Source organism: Notolabrus celidotus, chromosome 1, assembly GCF_009762535.1.
Source record: "Notolabrus celidotus isolate fNotCel1 chromosome 1, fNotCel1.pri, whole genome shotgun sequence".
NCBI lineage: Eukaryota > Metazoa > Chordata > Actinopteri > Labriformes > Labridae > Notolabrus > Notolabrus celidotus.
Window position 1 is genome coordinate 31,242,905 of NC_048272.1, and position 21,328 is coordinate 31,264,232.

The following is a 21,328-nucleotide window of genomic DNA, read 5'->3' on the forward strand; positions in this document are numbered from 1 at the left end:
TGATCACAACCCTAACCCTAATCATAACCCTAATCATTACCCAGCCCTAATCATAACCCTGACCCTAAACCTAATCCTAACCCTGATCATAACCCTAACTCTAATCATAACACTAACTCTAATCATAACCCTAACCCTAATCATAATCCTAATCATAACTCTAACACTAATCATTACCCTAACCCTAATCATAACCCTTACCCTAATCATAACCCTAATCATAGCCCTTACCCTAATCATAACCCTAACCCTAATCCTAACCCTAACCCTAATCACTAACCCTAACCCTTATCATAACCCTAACTCTAATCATAACCCTAAACATAACCTTTATAATAACCCTAACCCTAATAATAGCCCTAACCCTGATCCTAACCCTAAGCCTAATAATAACCCTAATCATAGCCCTAACCCTAATCATAACCCTAACATAAATCCTAACCCTAACCCCAACCCTAATCACAACCCTAACCACAACGCTAACCCTGATCATAACCCTAACCCTAACCTTAACCCTAATCATAGCCCTAACCGTAATCATAACCCTAACCCTAATCCTAAGCCTAACCTTAACCCTGATCACAACCCTAACCACAACCCTAACCCTAACCCCTATCATAACCATAACCTTAACCCTAATCACAACCCTAACCACAACCCTAACCCTAATCATAACCCTAACCCTAATCGTAACCCTAACCCTAATCATAACCCTAAACCCTAATCATAACGCTAACCCTAACTCTAACCTTTACCTTAATCATAACCCGAACCCTAATCATAACCCTAACCCTAATCATAGCCCTAATCCTGATCATAACCCTTGCCATAATCATAACCCTAACCCTAATCATAGCCCTAATCCTAATCCTAACCCTATCCCTAACCACAACCCTAATCATAGCCCTAACCCTAATCCTAAGACTAACCTTAACCCTAATCACAACCCTAACCACATCCCTAACCACATCCCTAACCCTAATCATAACCCTAACCCTAATCATGACCCTAACCCTAATCAAAACCCTAACCAGCCCCTAACCCTAATCATAACCCTTACCCTAATCCTAACCCCAAACCTAATCATAACCCTAACCCTGATCATAACCCTAACCCTAATCATAACCCTTATGATAGCCCTAACCCTTATCATAACTGTAATCCTAACCCTATCCTTACCCTAATCATAACCCTAAACCTAATCCTAACCCTAATCATAACCCTTATCATAACCCTTACCCTAAACATAACCCTAATCCTAATCATAGCCTTTACCCTAATCATAACCCTAAACCTAATCCTAACCCTAACCCTAATCATAACCCTTATCATAACCCTTACCCTAAACATAACCCTTACCCAAATCATAACCCTAACCCTAATCATAACCCTTACCCTAATCTTAACCTTAATCAAAACCCTAACCCTAACCATAAACCTAACCCTAATCATAACCCTAACCCTAATCATTACCCTAATCAAAACCCTTCCCCTAATCATAACCTTTCCACTAATCATAACCCTTAACCTTATCATAACCCTAATCATAACCCTGATTATAACCCTAATCTTACCATAACTCTTAACCATATCATGAGCCTAATCATGACCCTAATCATAACCCTGATCATAACCCTAACCCTAATCATAACACTAATCATAACCCTAACCCTAATCATAACCCTTATCATAACCCTTACCCTAATCATAACCCTAGACCTAATCATACCCCTGATCATAACCCTAATCATAACCCTAACCCTAATCATAACCCTTCCACTAATCATAACTCTTAACCTTATCATAACCCTTACCCTTATCATAACCCTAATCATAACCCTAACCCTAATCATAACCCTAATTATAACCCTAACCCTAATCATAACCCTAATTATAACCCTAACCCTAATTATAACCCTAACCCTAATTATAACCCTAATCCTAATCATATCAGTAATCATAACCCTAACCCTAATCATAACCCCAACCCTAATCATAACCCTAATCCTAATCATAACCCTAACCCTAATCATAACCCTAATCATAATCCTAACCCTAATCATAACCCTAATCATAACCCCAACCCTAATCATAACCCCAACCCTAATCATTACCCTAATCATTGCCCTAACCCTAATCATTACCCTATTCATAACCCCAACCCTAATCATAACCCTTCCACTAATCATAACCCTTAAGCGTATCATAACCTTCATCATAACTTTAATCATAACACTAGCCCTAAACATAACCCTGATCATAACCCCAATCCTTATCATAATTCTAATAATAACCCTACTCCTAATCATAACCCTGATCACAACCCTAACCCTAATCATAACCCTAATCATTACCCAGCCCTAATCATAACCCTGACCCTAAACCTAATCCTAACCCTGATCATAACCCTAACTCTAATCATAACACTAACTCTAATCATAACCCTAACCCTAATCATAATCCTAATCATAACTCTAACACTAATCATTACCCTAACCCTAATCATAACCCTTACCCTAATCATAACCCTAATCATAGCCCTAACCGTAATCATAACCCTAACCCTAATCCTAAGCCTAACCTTAACCCTGATCACAACCCTAACCACAACCCTAACCCTAACCCCTATCATAACCATAACCTTAACCCTAATCACAACCCTAACCACAACCCTAACCCTAACCCTAACCCTAATCGTAACCCTAACCCTAATCATAACCCTAAACCCTAATCATAACGCTAACCCTAACTCTAACCTTTACCTTAATCATAACCCGAACCCTAATCATAACCCTAACCCTAATCATAGCCCTAATCCTGATCATAACCCTTGCCATAATCATAACCCAAACCCTAATCATACCCCTAACCCTAATCATAGCCCTAATCCTAATCCTAACCCTATCCCTAACCTTAACCCTAATCATAGCCCTAACCCTAATCCTAAGCCTAACCTTAACCCTAATCACAACCCTAACCACATCCCTAACCCTAATCATAACCCTAACCCTAATCATAACCCTAACCCTAATCATAACCCTAACCCTAATCATAACCCTAACCCTGATCATAACCCGTACCCTAACCACAACCCTAATCATAGCCCTAACCCTAATCCTAAGCCTAACCTTAACCCTAATCACAACCCTAACCACATCCATAACCCTAATCATAACCCTAACCTAATCATAACCCTAACCCTAATCATAACCCTAACCCTAATCATGACCCTAACCCTAATCAAAACCCTAACCAGCCCCTAACCCTAATCATAACCCTTACCCTAATCCTAACCCCAAACCTAATCATAACCCTAACCCTGATCATAACCCTAACCCTAATCATAACCCTTATGATAGCCCTAACCCTTATCATAACTGTAATCCTAACCCTATCCTTACCCTAATCATAACCCTAAACCTAATCCTAACCCTAATCATAACCCTTATCATAACCCTTACCCTAAACATAACCCTAATCCTAATCATAGCCTTTACCCTAATCATAACCCTAAACCTAATCCTAACCCTAACCCTAATCATAACCCTTATCATAACCCTTACCCTAAACATAACCCTTACCCTAATCATAACCCTAACCCTAATCATAACCCTTACCCTAATCTTAACCTTAATCAAAACCCTAACCCTAACCATAAACCTAACCCTAATCATAACCCTAACCCTAATCAGTGCACTAACCCTAATTACAACCCTAACCCTAATCATTACCCTAATCAAAACCCTTCCCCTAATCATAACCTTTCCACTAATCATAACCCTTAACCTTATCATAACCCTAATCATAACCCTGATTATAACCCTAATCCTTACCATAACTCTTAACCATATCATGAGCCTAATCATGACCCTAATCATAACCCTGATCATAACCCTAACCCTAATCATAACACTAATCATAACCCTAACCCTAATCATAACCCTTATCATAACCCTTACCCTAATCATAACCCTAGACCTAATCATACCCCTGATCATAACCCTAATCATAACCCTAACCCTAATCATAACCCTTCCACTAATCATAACTCTTAACCTTATCATAACCCTTACCTTTATCATAACCCTAATCATAACCCTAACCCTAATCATAACCCTAATTATAACCCTAACCCTAATCATAACCCTAATTATAACCCTAACCCTAATTATAACCCTAACCCTAATTATAACCCTAATCCTAATCATATCAGTAATCATAACCCTAACCCTAATCATAACCCCAACCCTAATCATAACCCTAATCCTAATCATAACCCTAACCCTAATCATAACCCTAATCATAACCCCAACCCTAATCATTACCCTAATCATTGCCCTAACCCTAATCATTACCCTATTCATAACCCCAACCCTAATCATAACCCTTCCACTAATCATAACCCTTAAGCGTATCATAACCTTCATCATAACTTTAATCATAACACTAGCCCTAAACATAACCCTGATCATAACCCCAATCCTTATCATAATTCTAATAATAACCCTACTCCTAATCATAACCCTGATCACAACCCTAACCCTAATCATAACCCTAATCATTACCCAGCCCTAATCATAACCCTGACCCTAAACCTAATCCTAACCCTGATCATAACCCTAACTCTAATCATAACACTAACTCTAATCATAACCCTAACCCTAATCATAATCCTAATCATAACTCTAACACTAATCATTACCCTAACCCTAATCATAACCCTTACCCTAATCATAACCCTAATCATAGCCCTTACCCTAATCATAACCCTAACCCTAATCCTAACCCTAACCCTAATCATAACCCTAACCCTTATCATAACCCTAACTCTAATCATAACCCTAAACATAACCTTTATAATAACCCTAACCCTAATAATAGCCCTAACCCTGATCCTAACCCTAATAATAACCCTAATCATAGCCCTAACCCTAATCATAACCCTAACATAAATCCTAACCCTAACCCCAACCCTAATCACAACCCTAACCACAACGCTAACCCTAATCATAACCCTAACCCTAACCTTAACCCTAATCATAGCCCTAACCGTAATCATAACCCTAACCCTAATCCTAATAATAACCCTACTCCTAATCATAACCCTGACCACAACCCTAACCCTAACCCCTATCATAACCATAACCTTAACCCTAATCACAACCCTAACCACAACCCTAACCCTAATCATAACCCTAACCCTAATCGTAACCCTAACCCCAATCATAACCCTAAACCCTAATCATAACGCTAACCCTAACTCTAACCTTTACCTTAATCATAACCCGAACCCTAATCATAACCCTAACCCTAATCATAGCCCTAATCCTGATCATAACCCTTGCCATAATCATAACCCAAACCCTAATCATACCCCTAACCCTAATCATAGCCCTAATCCTAATCCTAACCCTATCCCTAACCTTAACCCTAATCATAGCCCTAACCCTAATCCTAAGCCTAACCTTAACCCTAATCACAACCCTAACCACATCCCTAACCCTAATCATAACCCTAACCCTAATCATAACCATAACCCTAACCCTAATCATAACCCTAACCCTGATCATAACCCGTACCCTAACCACAACCCTAATCATAGCCCTAACCCTAATCCTAACCTTAACCCTAATCACAACCCTAACCACATCCCCAACCCTAATCATAACCCTAACCCTAATCATAACCCTAACCCTAATCATAACCCTAACCCTAATCATGACCCTAACCCTAATCAAAACCCTAACCAGCCCCTAACCCTAATCATAACCCTTACCCTAATCCTAACCCCAAACCTAATCATAACCCTAACCCTGATCATAACCCTAACCCTAATCATAACCCTTATGATAGCCCTAACCCTTATCATAACTGTAATCCTAACCCTATCCTTACCCTAATCATAACCCTAAACCTAATCCTAACCCTAATCATAACCCTTATCATAACCCTTACCCTAAACATAACCCTAATCCTAATCATAGCCTTTACCCTAATCATAACCCTAAACCTAATCCTAACCCTAACCCTAATCATAACCCTTATCATAACCCTTACCCTAAACATAACCCTTACCCTAATCATAACCCTAACCCTAATCATAACCCTTACCCTAATCTTAACCTTAATCAAAACCCTAACCCTAACCATAAACCTAACCCTAATCATAACCCTAACCCTAATCAGTGCACTAACCCTAATTACAACCCTAACCCTAATCATTACCCTAATCAAAACCCTTCCCCTAATCATAACCTTTCCACTAATCATAACCCTTAACCTTATCATAACCCTAATCATAACCCTGATTATAACCCTAATCCTTACCATAACTCTTAACCATATCATGAGCCTAATCATGACCCTAATCATAACCCTGATCATAACCCTAACCCTAATCATAACACTAATCATAACCCTAACCCTAATCATAACCCTTATCATAACCCTTACCCTAATCATAACCCTAACCCTAATCATAACCCTTATCATAACCCTTACCCTAATCATAACCCTAGACCTAATCATACCCCTGATCATAACCCTAATCATAACCCTAACCCTAATCATAACCCTTCCACTAATCATAACTCTTAACCTTATCATAACCCTTACCCTTATCATAACCCTAATCATAACCTTGATCATAACCCTCACCCTTAATATAGCCCTAACCCTTATCATAACCCTAACCCTAATCATAACCCTTACCCTAATAATAACCCTAACCCTTATCATAACCCTTACCCTAATCATAACCCTAACCCTAACCCTAATCGTAACCCTATCCCTTATCATAACCTTACCCTAATCATAACCCTAACCCTAATCATAACCCTAACCCTTATCATAACCCTAACCCTAATCATACCCTGATCATAACCCTAACCCTTATCATAACCCTAATCATAGCCCTGACCCTTATCATGACCCTAACTCCAATCATAACCCTAATCATAACTCTAACCTTAATCATAACCCTAACCCTAATCACAACCCTAACCACAACCTAACCCTTATCATAACCCTAACTCTAATCATAACTCTTACCCTAATCATAACCCTTACCCTTATCATAACCCTAACCCTTATCATAACCCTAACCCTTATCATAACCCTAACTCTAATCATAACCCTAACCCTAATCATAACTCTTACCCTAATCATAACCCTAATCCTAATCACAATTCTAACCTGAGCCGTAATCATAGCCCTAACCCTTATCATACTTATAACCCTAATCATAACCCTAACCCTAATCATAGCCCTAACCCTTATCATAACCCTAATCATATCCTTAATCCTTATCATAACCCTAACCCTAATCATAACCCTTATCATAACCCTAATCATATCCTTAATCCTTATCATAACCCTAACCCCTAATCATAACCCTAACCCTAATCATAACCCTTATCATAACCCTAATCATAACCCTAACCCTAACTGTAATCATAACCCTAACCCTAATCAAAACTCTTACCCTAATCATAACCCTAATCCTAATCACAATTCTAACCTGAGCCGTAATCATAGCCCTAACCCTTATCATACTTATAACCCTAATCATAACCCTAACCCTAATCACAACCCTAACCCTAATCATAACCCTAACCCTAATTATATCCCTAACCCTTCTCATAATCCTAACTCTAATCATAACCCTAATCATAACCCTAACCCTAATCATAACCCTAACCCTAATCATAACCCTAACCCTAACCACAACCCTAACCCTAATCATAACCCTAACCCTAATCATAACCCTAACCCTAAACATAACCCTAACACTTATCATAACCATAACCCTTATCATAATCATAACCCTAATCATAACCCTTATCATAACCCTAACCCTAAACATAACCCTAACCCTTATCATAACCCTAACGCTTATCCTAACCCTAATCATGACCCTAATCATAACTCTAACCCTAATCACAACCCTAACCACAACCCTAACCCTTATCATAACCCTAACCCTAATCGTAGCCCTAACCCTAATCATAACTCTAACCCTCATCATAACCCTAACCCTAATCATTGCCCTAACCCTAATCATAACCCAATCCTAATCATAACCCTAACTCTAATCATAACCCTAATCATAACTCTAACCCTAATCATTGCCCTAACCCTAATCATAACCCTAACTGTAATCATAACCCTAATCATAACTCTAACCCTAATGATATCCTTAATCTTTATCATAACCCTAACCCTAATCATAGCCCTAACCCTTATCATAACCCTAATCATATCCTTAATCCTTATCATAACCCTAACCCTAATCATAACCCTTATCATAACCCTAATCATATCCTTAATCCTTATCATAACCCTAACCCCTAATCATAACCCTAACCCTAATCATAACCCTTATCATAACCCTAATCATAACCCTAACCCTAATCATAACCCTAACCCTAATCATAACCCTTATCATAACCCTAACCATAACCCTAATCATAACCCTGGCCCTAATCATAACCCTTACCCTTATCATAACCCTGAGCATAACCCTCACCCTTAATATAGCCCTAACCCTTATCATAACCCTAACCCTAATCATTACCCTGATCATAACCCTAACCCTAATCATAACCCTAATCATATCCTTAATCCTTATCATAACCCTAACCCTAATCATAACCCCTATCATAACCCTAATCATAGCCCTAACCCTAATCATAACCCTTACCTTTATCATAACCCTAATCATAGCCATAACCCAAAAACTAACCCTAGCCTAACCTGAAAGCCAACCATACCTTTATCATAACCCTAACCCTAATCATAACCTGAACCCTAACCCTAACAGGAACCCCAAAAGTAACCCTAACCCTAATCTTAATCTCAACTCTTACCTAATATGAACCCTAAAAGTAACCCTACCCCTAATCATAACCTGAACCATAACAGGAACCCTAATGGTAACCCTACCCCTAATCATAACCCTAACCATACTCCTAACCCTATCCCTAACCCTAACTCGCAACCAATGGTCAAGGTCAGAATCGAACCTGCGCCCCCAGCGATGAAGGCTATAGCCTCTGTGGATGGGTCGCACTTAGACCGCTAGGCCAACATTGCCCCTACTTTTCTTATGTTACTGAAAGTTTTCTTTGTATATGGATGTGTGCTCACACCGCTTGACCAACCATACCCATAAATTTAGTTTCACTTCATCTGGTGTCCGTCTTGATGGCAGAGTTCTCTAAATGATTGATATCCCATGTTTCTGATTGTAGTATACATTTTAGGTCTAGATCGAACACTACCAAAGATTAGAAATCCACCTGTTTGTGTTTGAGTGGTATGTTTCAGTGTTTAGTTTTGTGCTCTGCCTCCCCTATCCTCTCTTCTGTCATGACATAGGAGAGTAGGGGAGGGTAGACAGTACAGCTCAGCCTGGCGTGGCTGAGCACCTTTAGGCTTGAGCTAAAACAGGCTTCTCATCCTGGCTCTCCTTTCACTGTCCTTTTTCTATTATTATCTTTCTGCAGACTTGTGTTTTTTTTCTCTTCTATCGTGATATAGGGAAGTGAGGGGAGGTAGAACTTACAGCCTAGCCTGACAGGTTGTACCCTCTTGAGCTCACAGAAACAGAGCCGGGTCTGTTTGTGCACAGGGCCCTGCAGCCTCATGTCCTTTTATGGGCATTAAAGGGGCGCTTACCTGCTCATTAGGAAAAACTTGCACAACCTTCGAACTTACGAGGACACAAAGTTAGGTACAGGGTCATGAATCTAGACATCTCTCAGGAATATATTCAGAAAAAACTACAAACCTTTAGAAGAAGCTACAGAGATATTTTATACACAGAATACTTTATTTAAAACTTTTTTAATGAACAATACTGAAAACATTTACAGATGTGAACGTAAAGGTAATGTGGAAAATTCATGGAGCTGACACTGCCGCTCCAGGTGACCATCTCTCTTCAGCCTCTCACTTCTTCTTCTTGAACCTGACAGAGAAATACCTCAGTCAGACATCTTTACTCTGTTGAACGCCTCTGCAGGAACACTCAACAGAGAAGATCAGACTCACCTGGAGTTACCAGGACGTTTCCTGTCCATACCGAGACGCTTCCTGTCTGCGAAAGATGGCCTGTAAGAAGAGAGAGACGTATGAGACAGGTACACACTGACAGAACAAAGACAGACAGACAGACGGACAGATGGACTTACCCAGCTCTGTAGCTTTTGAGAGCTTTGCTGCTGGTGTTGGTCAGCTCTTTGTCAAACACGGACTTCTTTCCTCCTTTTCCTGATTTTTGTTTGGCCACTGCAGAGAGACAGTTATGAGTTACACACACCATTTATTTTATTTTAGTTTACTGAAATAAAAATCAAAATGAGGATTTGTCAAAAGAGCTCCTGAAACTTGTGTTTATAGAATGTACTTCAAACTAACAAATAAAAGTAAATCAAATATGAAAAACAGTCTTCAGTTTTTGACACATTTCTCTGATCTGCATTTACCAGTAAATATCAACGGGACACAGCAACAACAAAGGTGCATAAGTATCGATTATATATGTAAATCTGTGTTTTATCGAGTCTCTATCACTCAGTTTTAAAGGTAGTAAAAGTGTGTTTGTAGTTAGTATTCCTGAGTCTATGTCTGTGTTCATATTTAAGTATGAGTATTTTTCAGTAACTTAACTTTAGGCCTGTTTTGTATATCTGTATATATCTGCGTCATATCTAGAGGTGTTTTTGGACCCCAGGAACTTTACCCCAGAACTACATGCTTTTCGACCGGAGGTCTGATTGGTAGATTACCTGCAGTGTTTTTATTCCACCCGCTGTCCACAATAACATCCCACACATCTGTGATTCACTTGATTTCTCTATCTTTAACTGGTTATATATTTTTTTGTACGTGTGTCCTTTTAAAAAAATAAAAGAAGCTGTGATTCACTTGATTTAACAGCTTGTAACAGTGTTCTTCTCTCGGCCCACCACGAATGCGTCTCTACTGGTGTTATGGTTTTAAAAGTGACCCTGTAAACTGGAGACTTTCAGCTGAACATGTCAGTGTTTGAGAGTTTACAACAGCTGTAAAACACAGGAGTCCTGTGGAATGCAAACTAGTTTAGTTTTTATTCAAATGTCAAAATATCCTCATCAGATAAGTATTTAATGATCATCCCTCATTTATGAGGGATGCATCCAGCTGAAAGTCGGTAGTTATGCTTGACTCAAATGCACCTTAGTATAGCTGTGTGATGGTTTAGTACACCAGTGTGTTTGTAGGTAGTGTATTTATATATATTTACTGTTACAGTATCTCTGTGTAACGTAGCTGATGTTTTATTCTGACCTGGAGTCGGCGCCTCATCCTCCACCATCGCTCTTGCTCTCTTCGGCCGTCTCTCTCTTTTGGCCGCCCGCTCAGCAAACATCTGGGCCTTCAGGATCTCGAACTGAGCACGCTCCTCAGGCTGATGGAGCGACGACAAAGAGCATCTATTTTGACAAGAGGTCTCACTCTGACGTCTTGTTCAGTTCCTCTGACTGAACTAAACTGATTATACCAACACTTATTCATTCATGTGCTGCATTCAGGCGCCGTGGGAGAGACCGACAGTGACAGAAAGACTCTTTAAATACTGGACTAACTAATTAGTTCAGTTGTTACCGTCAGCTCTTTCTTCTTCCCACCATCCTGCAGGAACTTTTGTCTCTTCTTCTTTCCTCTCAGGGCGAGATCGAATTCCTGCAGAGCCTTCGACACTGACGAAGAGGAGAAGCAGTTAATAAAACTATGAGCAGAAGACTCAGCGCTCTACTAGAGAGCAGAGTGTATCAATACTCACTGCGGTTCTGCTTCCTCTCCTGTTGAGTCTGAAACCAAACTCTCTGAGCGTCAGAGGACGAGGTGGTGCCATCCAGACGCTTCTGAGCAACACTCAGCTACACACACAGAAAAATAATAATTAAGAGGTTCAAATATTATAAGATAAGCAACATATTTAAGAACAGTTCAACGCAATACAAATGTTTTTACAGTAAATACACAAAAGTACAGCAGACGTGAGAAATACAATTGCAACATTTGTTTCAGATAAATACATTAAGTTATATAAATGTAGATCTATAAAGGAGTGTATGCACTGATCAATAGATGAACTCAAGAGGCCATTATGTAGATTGAATCAATAATAAAACAAGGAGTAACTGTGTGGTCTGTAGTTAATTATGGAGCAGGATTACTGATTACTGAGTGTCAGACATTGATTAGAGCGAGGTTTTATGTTCAGTGGGGTATTTCACGTCATCGTCTCGTCTTCGTCGAGGAGAAAAAGATTGTTGAGGAACATTTATCGTCTTTATTATCCGTTAACAAAATTCACACTGCTCGGGGTGACCACGATGGTGTTTACAGTTATTGGTGTGTTGAATTGTGTAGGTGTGAAGATAAAAAGGTGTGCAGGTGTACCTTTGCCTCAGACGCTGCCAGCTCTCTTTCCTCTCTCTCAAGCTTTATCACAGCCCAAACATCTTTCTCCAGTTTGGTGATCAGATCTCTGAACTTTAGGATGACATCTGGGGGGGAGAGCGAGAGAGTGAGAGCGAGAGCGAGAGCAAGAGAGCGAGAGAGAGAGAGAGAGAGAGTGAGAGAGAGAGAGAGAGAGAGAGAGGTCACACACCAGTAAAAACTTTGACCTGTGACTTCTTCTGCCTTTTGTTCCAACCACCAGGATCACAACGGCTCAATGACGTTACGCTGAGGTTCCCTGAACTATCCATCAACTCAAAGTTCATAAACTCAGACCCCTTGTCTGAATACCTGCGTACCTGGTGGCAGGACTCTGGCCTTCACGGTGCTTTTGGCGGACTTCACCACCTCCTTCAGCATCTTCCTCTCCGACTCTCCGACCAGAGATACCGAACGCCCTGAACGACCCGCTCTGGCTGTCCGGCCGACACGGTGGACGTAGTGCTTCAGTGTGGATGGCATGGTGAAGTTTATCACCTGAGAGACAGATAGGGAGGGAATGAACAGATGAATAACAATGTTTTCCTTTTTTTTTTTCAAATGAAAAAAAGAAGAAAAGAGGAAAACGGCTCAGAAACATAGAGGGATGTTTAAACACATGGGGAGTGGAGTGAAAGAGACATCTCACAAAGTGAAGAAAACAGAAACAAAGTAAACACAAACCACAACGCGGTTTTCAACCCCGGTTTACAAGCCGTCAAAACTGTGGGACATTTTGTTTCAGCTGTATAAATAAATATTTTTAAAATTAATGAACTCATCATACATTATTCCTTACATAAGAGAAGAACCCACAACTGGTTTTATCAAAGTCATTTACTACCACACAAGCAGTGACTCACCGTTTTTACTCCGTCAATATCCAGACCTCTGGCTGCTACATCTGTTGCCACCAATATATCAATCTGATCATCTTTAAAACGCCTGGAGAACAAGGGGGAAAATTGAATTTAAAACTTCAAGCTATCAAGCGGAGGCATTTTTCTCTTCGTGTACCTGAGGTTCCCACATATCTACTTCTGCATGCATGCACTGTGGGCTCTCCTGTTTTTGGTTGTGTGTTTATGTTCCTGATGTTCTTCAGTGTGTGATTACAGTGTGTCCACTTTTGTAAGTATTTGGATTTGTGTGCGTGTGGTGCTTTCTGTTAACTGAGGTTCTCCCGTCTATAGTTCTCTATGCGTCTACCTGAGTTTCTCCTGTATTCCATTCTGTGATTAGGTATCAAAAGTTCTGAGAATATAAGGTCTGTGTGTATACCTGAGGTTCTTCAGCGTCAGGGTCAGTGTGTGTACCTGAGGTTCTCCAGCCTCTTGTTTTGTTTTGTGTAGCTGAGGTTCTCCAGCCTAGTTCTGTATCAACATTGCTGTGGTTTTCTTTTCTCTGGTTCTGTGTATACATGAGGTCACCAGCCTTTGGTTCAGTATGTATATACCTGACGTTCTCAAATCTCTGTTTCTGTTTGTGTATCTGAGGTTCTCCAGTATCTAACTCAGTGAGTGAACCTGGGTTTCTCGTTCAGTGTATAAATGTGAGGTTCCCCAACATCTGGTTCTATGTTTGTACCTGAGGTTCTCCAGCCTCTGGCTCTGTGTGTATATACCTGAGCTTTTCCAGCTTCTATATCTGTGTATATACCTGAGATTATCTTTCCTCTGGTTTTGTGTTTATGTACCTGAGGTTCTCCAGCCTCTGGTTCTGTGTGTATATACCTGAGCTTTTCCAGCTTCTATATCTGTGTATATACCTGAGATTATCTTTCCTCTGGTTTTGTGTTTATGTACCTGAGGTTCTCCAGTCTCTGGTTCTGGCTCAGCTCTCCGTGCAGTTCTCCAACCTTTAGTCCCATCAGTCCCAGCAGGATGTGCAGCCTGTGAGCTTGTTTTCTGGTCTGAGTGAAACACATCACGTGATCCTGGAACGTTCGAGTCAGCAGAGCTACAAGCACAAAACAGACACCGTCAGTACTGCAGTATGAATACAGCTGTAGAGTACTAGTACCGGTACTACAGTATTACTCAGTAATACTGCGGTGTCAGAACCTACCAGCCACCACGGCCTCTCTGTCTCCTTCTCTGTTCTGTCGGATACGGACAAACTCTTGTCGCAGAAACGGAGCGACGTCTGTGTTACTGTTCACAAAGATTCTCACTGGCTGCTTCAACGAGACTGCTGCCAGGTCTTTCACCTGGAGACAGAAGTCACATGATACAAATGTAAACACGTGGAGACACAGGTCATGTGTTAATAACTTGAGACATAGGGACAAGCATTAAAACACCTGAAACTGGAGGTGAAATAATACACATTTTTAAATCTCAAGTCACATGACAATAACCAAAATGGCAGCACAGGTTATATGAAAAACATAACGTCCGAGACACGGGTCACATGACACAGGTATGTATGTATGTATGTATGTACAGTCATGGCCAAAAGTTTTGAGAATGACACAACTATTAATTTTCACAAAGTCTGCTGTTTCAGTTTTTATAATGGCAATTATAGCATGCCAGGGAGAATTGCAGAGGTCTTGAAAAAGAAGGGTCAACACTGCAAATATTGACTTATTGCATGAATTCTGTGTAATTCTCAATAAAAGCTTTTGATACTTATGAAATGCTTCTAATTGTATTTCATTATACCATAGAAACATCTGACAAAAACCCCTAAAAACCCTGAAGCAGCAGAATTTGTGAAAATGTAATATTTGTGTCCTTCTCAAAACTTTTGGCCATGGCTGTATGTATGTATGTATGTATGTATGTATGTATGTATGTATGTATGTATGTATGTATGTATGTATGTATGTATGTATGTACGTACCTCCTCTGTCATTGTGGCGGAGAACAACATGGTCTGTCTGTTGTAGGAACACAACCTGATGATCTCTTTCATCTGTTCCTCAAAGTACTCGTCCAACATCCTGCAGAGACACACAGATACACAGGTGTGTTGATGTTTAGATCGTGTTGTCATTTCTTTGACAATAGGTGTCATTTATTACCTGTCGGCCTCGTCCAGGATCAGGATCTCGATTTGCGTGAGCTCAAAGCTCGGTGTGTTGTGAAGATGATCGATCAGCCGACCAGGTGTAGCGATCAGAACGTCTGGCCCTGCCCTCAATGCCACCTCCTGAGACTTCAGGTCCAACCCACCTGGAGAAGCACAGAGACAGGTAACTTTAGGGAGGGACTCATGAACAACTTACAAGCCTTAAATCAGAATTGGTGTAAAGGAGGTGAACAGAGTGAAACAGGTGGAATGTTTTCAGATCTTAATATTTAAAAAATAAAAACACAAGATTATTCAGATTCAGTCTGTTAGCAGTCATACCGACAGCAAGGCAGGTGGTGATGGAGGTGAACTGGGCTAGCTGCCGGGCCACAGAGTGAACTTGAATCCCCAGCTCTCTGGTAGGAACCAGAACCAGCACACGGGTCACCTGGGACGTCCTGGGCTTATAAACCAAACGCTCCAACACTGGCAACATGAAGGCTGCCGTCTTCCCTGCAGAGAGGAGAGGGGTTATGTCATCAATCTATCCTGAACCACTATCGAGAAACAGCTGTGGCCTGGGGGAGTCAGCGGTACCTGTCCCAGTAGCAGCACAGGCGCACAGGTCTTTGCCCAGCAGGCCGACAGGAACACATGCCTTCTGGATGGGAGTCGGCAGCTTGAAGCCCAGAGCTGTGATGGCCTGCAGGGACACAATCAGAGATCATCAACAACAACAACAACAACAACACATTAAAGGCATTTGTTCTTTGGTATTCAGTTCATTTCTCAGGTGTTTGTTGTCATATCTTTGTAAACACAGAATCACTCAGCTACACCCCTCAACACAGAGGTCATGTTTACCTTCAGGATGGGTCGGGACAGGTTCATGTCATCGAAGGTCAGCTTATCATTGAACTGAGACGCGTCTTCATGGAACGACTCCGGAGCCTGAAAACACACATGGTTGTTACTATGGTTATCGAGTACGAATTGTAAACAAAGCTGTGACATCATCAGCCTATCTTCCTCACCTCCTCTTCGGCCTTCCTCTTCTTTCCTCGTCGCTCTTTGTCCCTCAGAGTGTCTGAAAAGCATTAAGATAGACGTAAAGTTCAAACTGAAATATTCAACCTTTCATTCATTCTTTATTGATTATTGATTGTTAAAACACGAGTCAAAATCTCACCTGATTTGGTCAAAATCTTCTCATCATCTGAGTCAAATTCATCATCTTCCTCCCCTTCTACTTCGTCATCATCATCATCATCATCTGCCTCTTCTGCAGGAGGCTTCACATCCTCTTCGTCATCCTCTTCCTCCTGGTTCATCCCTGAAGAGCCTTCTGCAGGGTCACTGTCAGCGGATTTCTCCTGCAGACCAAAACAAACGTCACCTTTAAAACAGGAAGTAGAATCTGACCAAAACAGGAAGTAGAAAGTTACTCTGGACTCACCTCCGCTTTCCTCTTCTTCCTGATTTTCTCGATTTTCTGATCCAGAGTGGTCACAGTCCTCTGCAAACACAGAACAACGTGAAGAAAGATGCATGACCATACAGCCACTGCAGATGCACAATGTGATTGTATTTTAAAGTCACTTCAGGCGCTGGCCCGTGGAAATTATGCAAATCAACCCAGTGATGTATGGAGAAGCAATAAAAATTAATCGCACTACAGCCAGACCAGTAGAGGGCAGTAAGTAAGACACAAAGGCCATTCAACAAAGATGACTCCATAGAAGGAGACAGACAGGATGACATCATCCACAGTTAGCCTGAAGGAGATTTCTCTTGTGCTGTTTTTGATCGTGCTTTATTAAAGATGACTTAACTGAATCAAGATGCTGAAGGAGACGAGCTCTAGAGACAAAGAGGATTCAAAACGCCTGAAACACTCGACTTAAAGCAAGAAGACGGATTTTAAAAGCCATGACAGAGATTGGCAGATGTTTCAGTCTAAAGAGCAACCCTGTTAACTTGAGACTTTCAGCCAGATGCGTCCCTCACAGACGTTTTTAGATGATCATTGAATATCTGATGAGGATATTTTGACATTTGAATAAAAACTAAACTAGGATGCATTCCTGAGGACTCCTTCTGTGGTTCAACAGCTGCTGTAAACTCCACAAACACTGACACGTTCAGCTGAAGGTCTCCAGTTTACCGATCACTCTTCAGACTGTAACACCGGGAGCTGACAGAGACGCACTCACACTATCAGGCTCAGAGATCAAGTACCTCAGAATTAGATTTAGACCCTGGTTCCTGCTATTGAAGAACACAGAGTTTCTCAAAAAGTCTCTAGTTCTTGGGGAAAGTTCATGCACCCATAGTGTACTACTGTCTCTTATCAATCAGCTCAATCCTACTACTAAAGTTTCTGAGACTGTAAAGTTCTCCTTCTGTTTCCCAGACCAACAGTAGAACACACACGCTCTGTTAGAGCACCACCCTGTGGAGGAAGCAGGTCCTACCTTGTTCTTCAGCTGCTTCATGACATCAGCCATCACCCAGTCATCGTCAATGACCAACCCGTCTCGCCCTCCGAAATCAAAGTCAGTGTTGAAGTCTTTCGCCCCGCGAGTCCCCAACTTCTTCTTCCTATTCAGGATGATCGGCTTGTCCTGAAACACGCACGCACGCACGCGCGCGCGCGCACACACACACACACACACACACACACACACACACACACACACACACACACACACACACACACACAGTGCAGATTAACACACAGAAACACCTCTAAGGACGATGAGGTGACGAAATACCTAAGTAACCTTAAGGGCAGCGACAACAAGCGTTAACCGTTAACATGTCAGCTGTATGAAAGTACTTTGAAGTAACGTAAACAGAGAAGAAAATTAAGGTGGCCCTAAGGAGCCAAACACAACAACAAACAGGAACACACAAAGACATTAACTTCTTACTGAAAGGTAGGTGTCTGCTGGGTGTCAAAGTGCTTAACAGACAAAAATATAAAAGCAGAAATAAAAACACTAATAGACATATATATATATATATATATATATATATATATATATATATATATATATATATATGAGAAAATATACAAATATATATATATATATATATATATATATTAGGGGTGCAACAATACGTGTATGTATCGAACCGCTGATACAGTGGTCACGGTTCGGCACGCCCTATAAACCGGACAATACGCAATTTTATATTTATTTTATCACCTTCTGACGAGGCGCTCTGCGCTGAAAGTTCAGTGAATCTGCGCCGACTCCTCCGGGCTGCATTGTCGAGCACAGGTCCACTGAACTGCGCGCTCCTCCCACATTCATTCAGTCCAAGCTAGTCATGTTTGTTTTAACTTCATCTGGAAATATATATTCACGTATGTGTGTGTGAGCGCGCGCCCGCACGAGAGCGAAGCACGAGTGTCCCGCCCCCCCCTTGGAGGTCAAAGCAGAAGTGATTGTAGGTTCCCTCTGTCATAGATCAGGTCTATACCTTGTTCTTTTATTTAACAGACTAAATATCCTTAAGTTATTTATCTAATTTACATGACGGGATGTCATTTCTGTCTCTACATGGTCGCGCGTTCACAATTCTCCTCTGCGCTCTATCGCGCACGGCAGATGCGCGCGCACGCACACACACACGCGTATATACATATACATACATATATGAATATATGTATGTATAAATATATGTATAATAATATTTAATAATCGTAATATATATAAAATAAGAATATTTTAAACTGTGCCTGTGGAGCACAGGTGATAGAAAAGGGGGAAAAACAACAGGGGCAGTTTAACATGGCTAAAGAACCATCAGTCTAAAGGGCGCCTCCAGAAAACCTGTAAGCTGCATCAACTTCAGTCATTTCACAAAGCTAAGAAGTAAAGCAGCTTCATATTTCTGAATTCCAACAATTGAAAAAGAAAATATTGATCATAGGTAGAGTCCGATTATGTTTGTTTTGATCTATGTATGTATTTGTAGAACTACAAACCGTTGCAATAAGAGTAACAGGTAAACTGAAGCACAGGAGAGGTGTTATTTGCTATGGAATAAAAAAGCTGTGCATATATCTGCACGAGTATCGGCCCCAATGTGTTTGAAAATATGGGCAAATAGGTCACAATCCACGACCATGCGTCCGTAATGAAAACTCCCTTTAACTCTTTATGTTAAACATAAATCATGTTTGGTATTAAGCTCAACGATTAATAAGATTAAACATGACAACAAATCAGAAACTGTGTTAAATGATCACCTTTGACACTGTCAATAAGCTTTTATGATAAAGGAAAACGAATCATTATCACAAAACAGAGAGATCAATAGTTAAATCTATGCTTATGTGTTTTTTAATGAGCTTACTGTCATATCAAGAAGACACTACACATCAAATATCTTCATAAGAAAGATGAGTTTGATTATTTGAGATATAAACACAACATTTAAAAATGAGTCCATAATGAGGACATTTAAAGATAATAACCGTGAATAATAATGTAACATATAGAGAAATAAAATGACCCGCTTTAGTGCAGTTTTAAGAAAATGCATTATTTTAATCCTCTCTGGAGCTCTCAGCGGTCAGTCTGCTGTGTTCCAGCCGGACAGACTCACCTCCTGCTCGGACTCGGTGTCGGGTTCCTCCGGGCTCTCATCATCGTCCCCGATGGTCCCGATCAGACCCAGTTCCTCCAACATAGCGGACTACACTCTGGACCGGAGAAGAGACTTTCAACGAACTGCGTACAAGCTGCAAACGGGTTCTAAAAGGGTTCTGGTGAGGTTCTCTGCAGTTCTTCGCCACACATATACACGTGTGTTGACAGAAACAGGAAGTGAACGAGGATGTGTTTCCGGGCAGCGTGCTTTCTTCTTCTTCTTTAGGTTCAGGGTACACTGTACTGAAACACTGCCTCCTTGTGGTGGTCATGAACTCAGTGCTCTCAAAAGAGGTACATTCTTAATAGAACCTGTTTCTTTTCTTTACTGTGTCCTTTTTCTGTTTACAGCATTCTCTGAACAAGTGATTTCTTTTGTAATAACTACCAAAACTGCTAAATATGTGAGGTGATGAATAGTGAACAGTGGCCGACAAAGTACACAGCTTCATTACTTAGGTCAAAGTATAGATACTCAAGGTCAAATATTACTCCAATAGAAGTGAAAGTTGCTCTGTCAAATTATTACTTGAGTTAATGTACTGAAGTATTTGCTTTTAAAAATACTTAAGTACTCAAAGTACTTTTTTAAATATCTCAAAACTTTGCATTTTCACAATACATAAATGCAGTCAAGAATACATAGGAGTACATTCTATTACATCATGTTTGTTTAGGAGCTATTACTTGAAATCTCTAAAAACTATACCATGGAATAAAAACAGCAACTAAGTTACTCCAAGTACAGACAACTTAGTTTGAAATGTTCATCCTGATTGAAAAAAATGTTACATAGCTCAACACGCTTTCTCGGGTTGGACAGTAAGTTTTTGTGTGTTTGGGCAGAAACAAGGTGAACATTTCAAACCATACATATCATTATTCATTTCAAACACCTCTAACACTGGCTGAAGATATGACCATGGGTGCTCAGGTGGAGAATTATAGCCATCATTACCACCTCTAAATGAATGGCCTGATGAATTTGCTCTGTGTTTGCTCCATGTTCAACTGTGGAGACGCACGATATACAGGTACGACTAAGCCACTGAGGCAAACAGAACTACACAAACGCAGTTTACTGTCTTTGGGATCAGATTTCAGAAAATAAAATTCATGAGATGACTTCAAAGCAAAAGTAGTGAGTAACTAGAGCA

At 40.5% G+C, this 21,328-nt stretch overlaps 1 protein-coding gene across 1 annotated transcript; it reads right to left on the reverse strand.

The window, feature by feature from the left end:
• Positions 1-9,811: 9,811 nt before the first annotated feature.
• On the reverse strand, positions 9,812-20,375 carry ddx27 (DEAD (Asp-Glu-Ala-Asp) box polypeptide 27). The gene is made up of 21 exons (XM_034689381.1): positions 20,128-20,375; positions 17,982-18,131; positions 16,964-17,023; positions 16,697-16,880; positions 16,542-16,594; positions 16,372-16,458; positions 16,105-16,210; positions 15,847-16,020; positions 15,518-15,668; positions 15,337-15,436; positions 14,557-14,698; positions 14,295-14,448; positions 13,353-13,434; positions 12,810-12,987; positions 12,451-12,557; positions 11,828-11,924; positions 11,650-11,744; positions 11,332-11,452; positions 10,194-10,290; positions 10,054-10,113; positions 9,812-9,970 (listed from the first exon to the last, which is right to left on the reverse strand). The coding sequence occupies exons 1-21, from the start codon at positions 20,209-20,211 to the stop codon at positions 9,952-9,954; spliced, it is 2,301 nt and encodes a 766-aa protein (XP_034545272.1). The 5' UTR covers positions 20,212-20,375; the 3' UTR covers positions 9,812-9,951.
• Between the last annotated feature and the right edge of the window lie 953 nt (positions 20,376-21,328).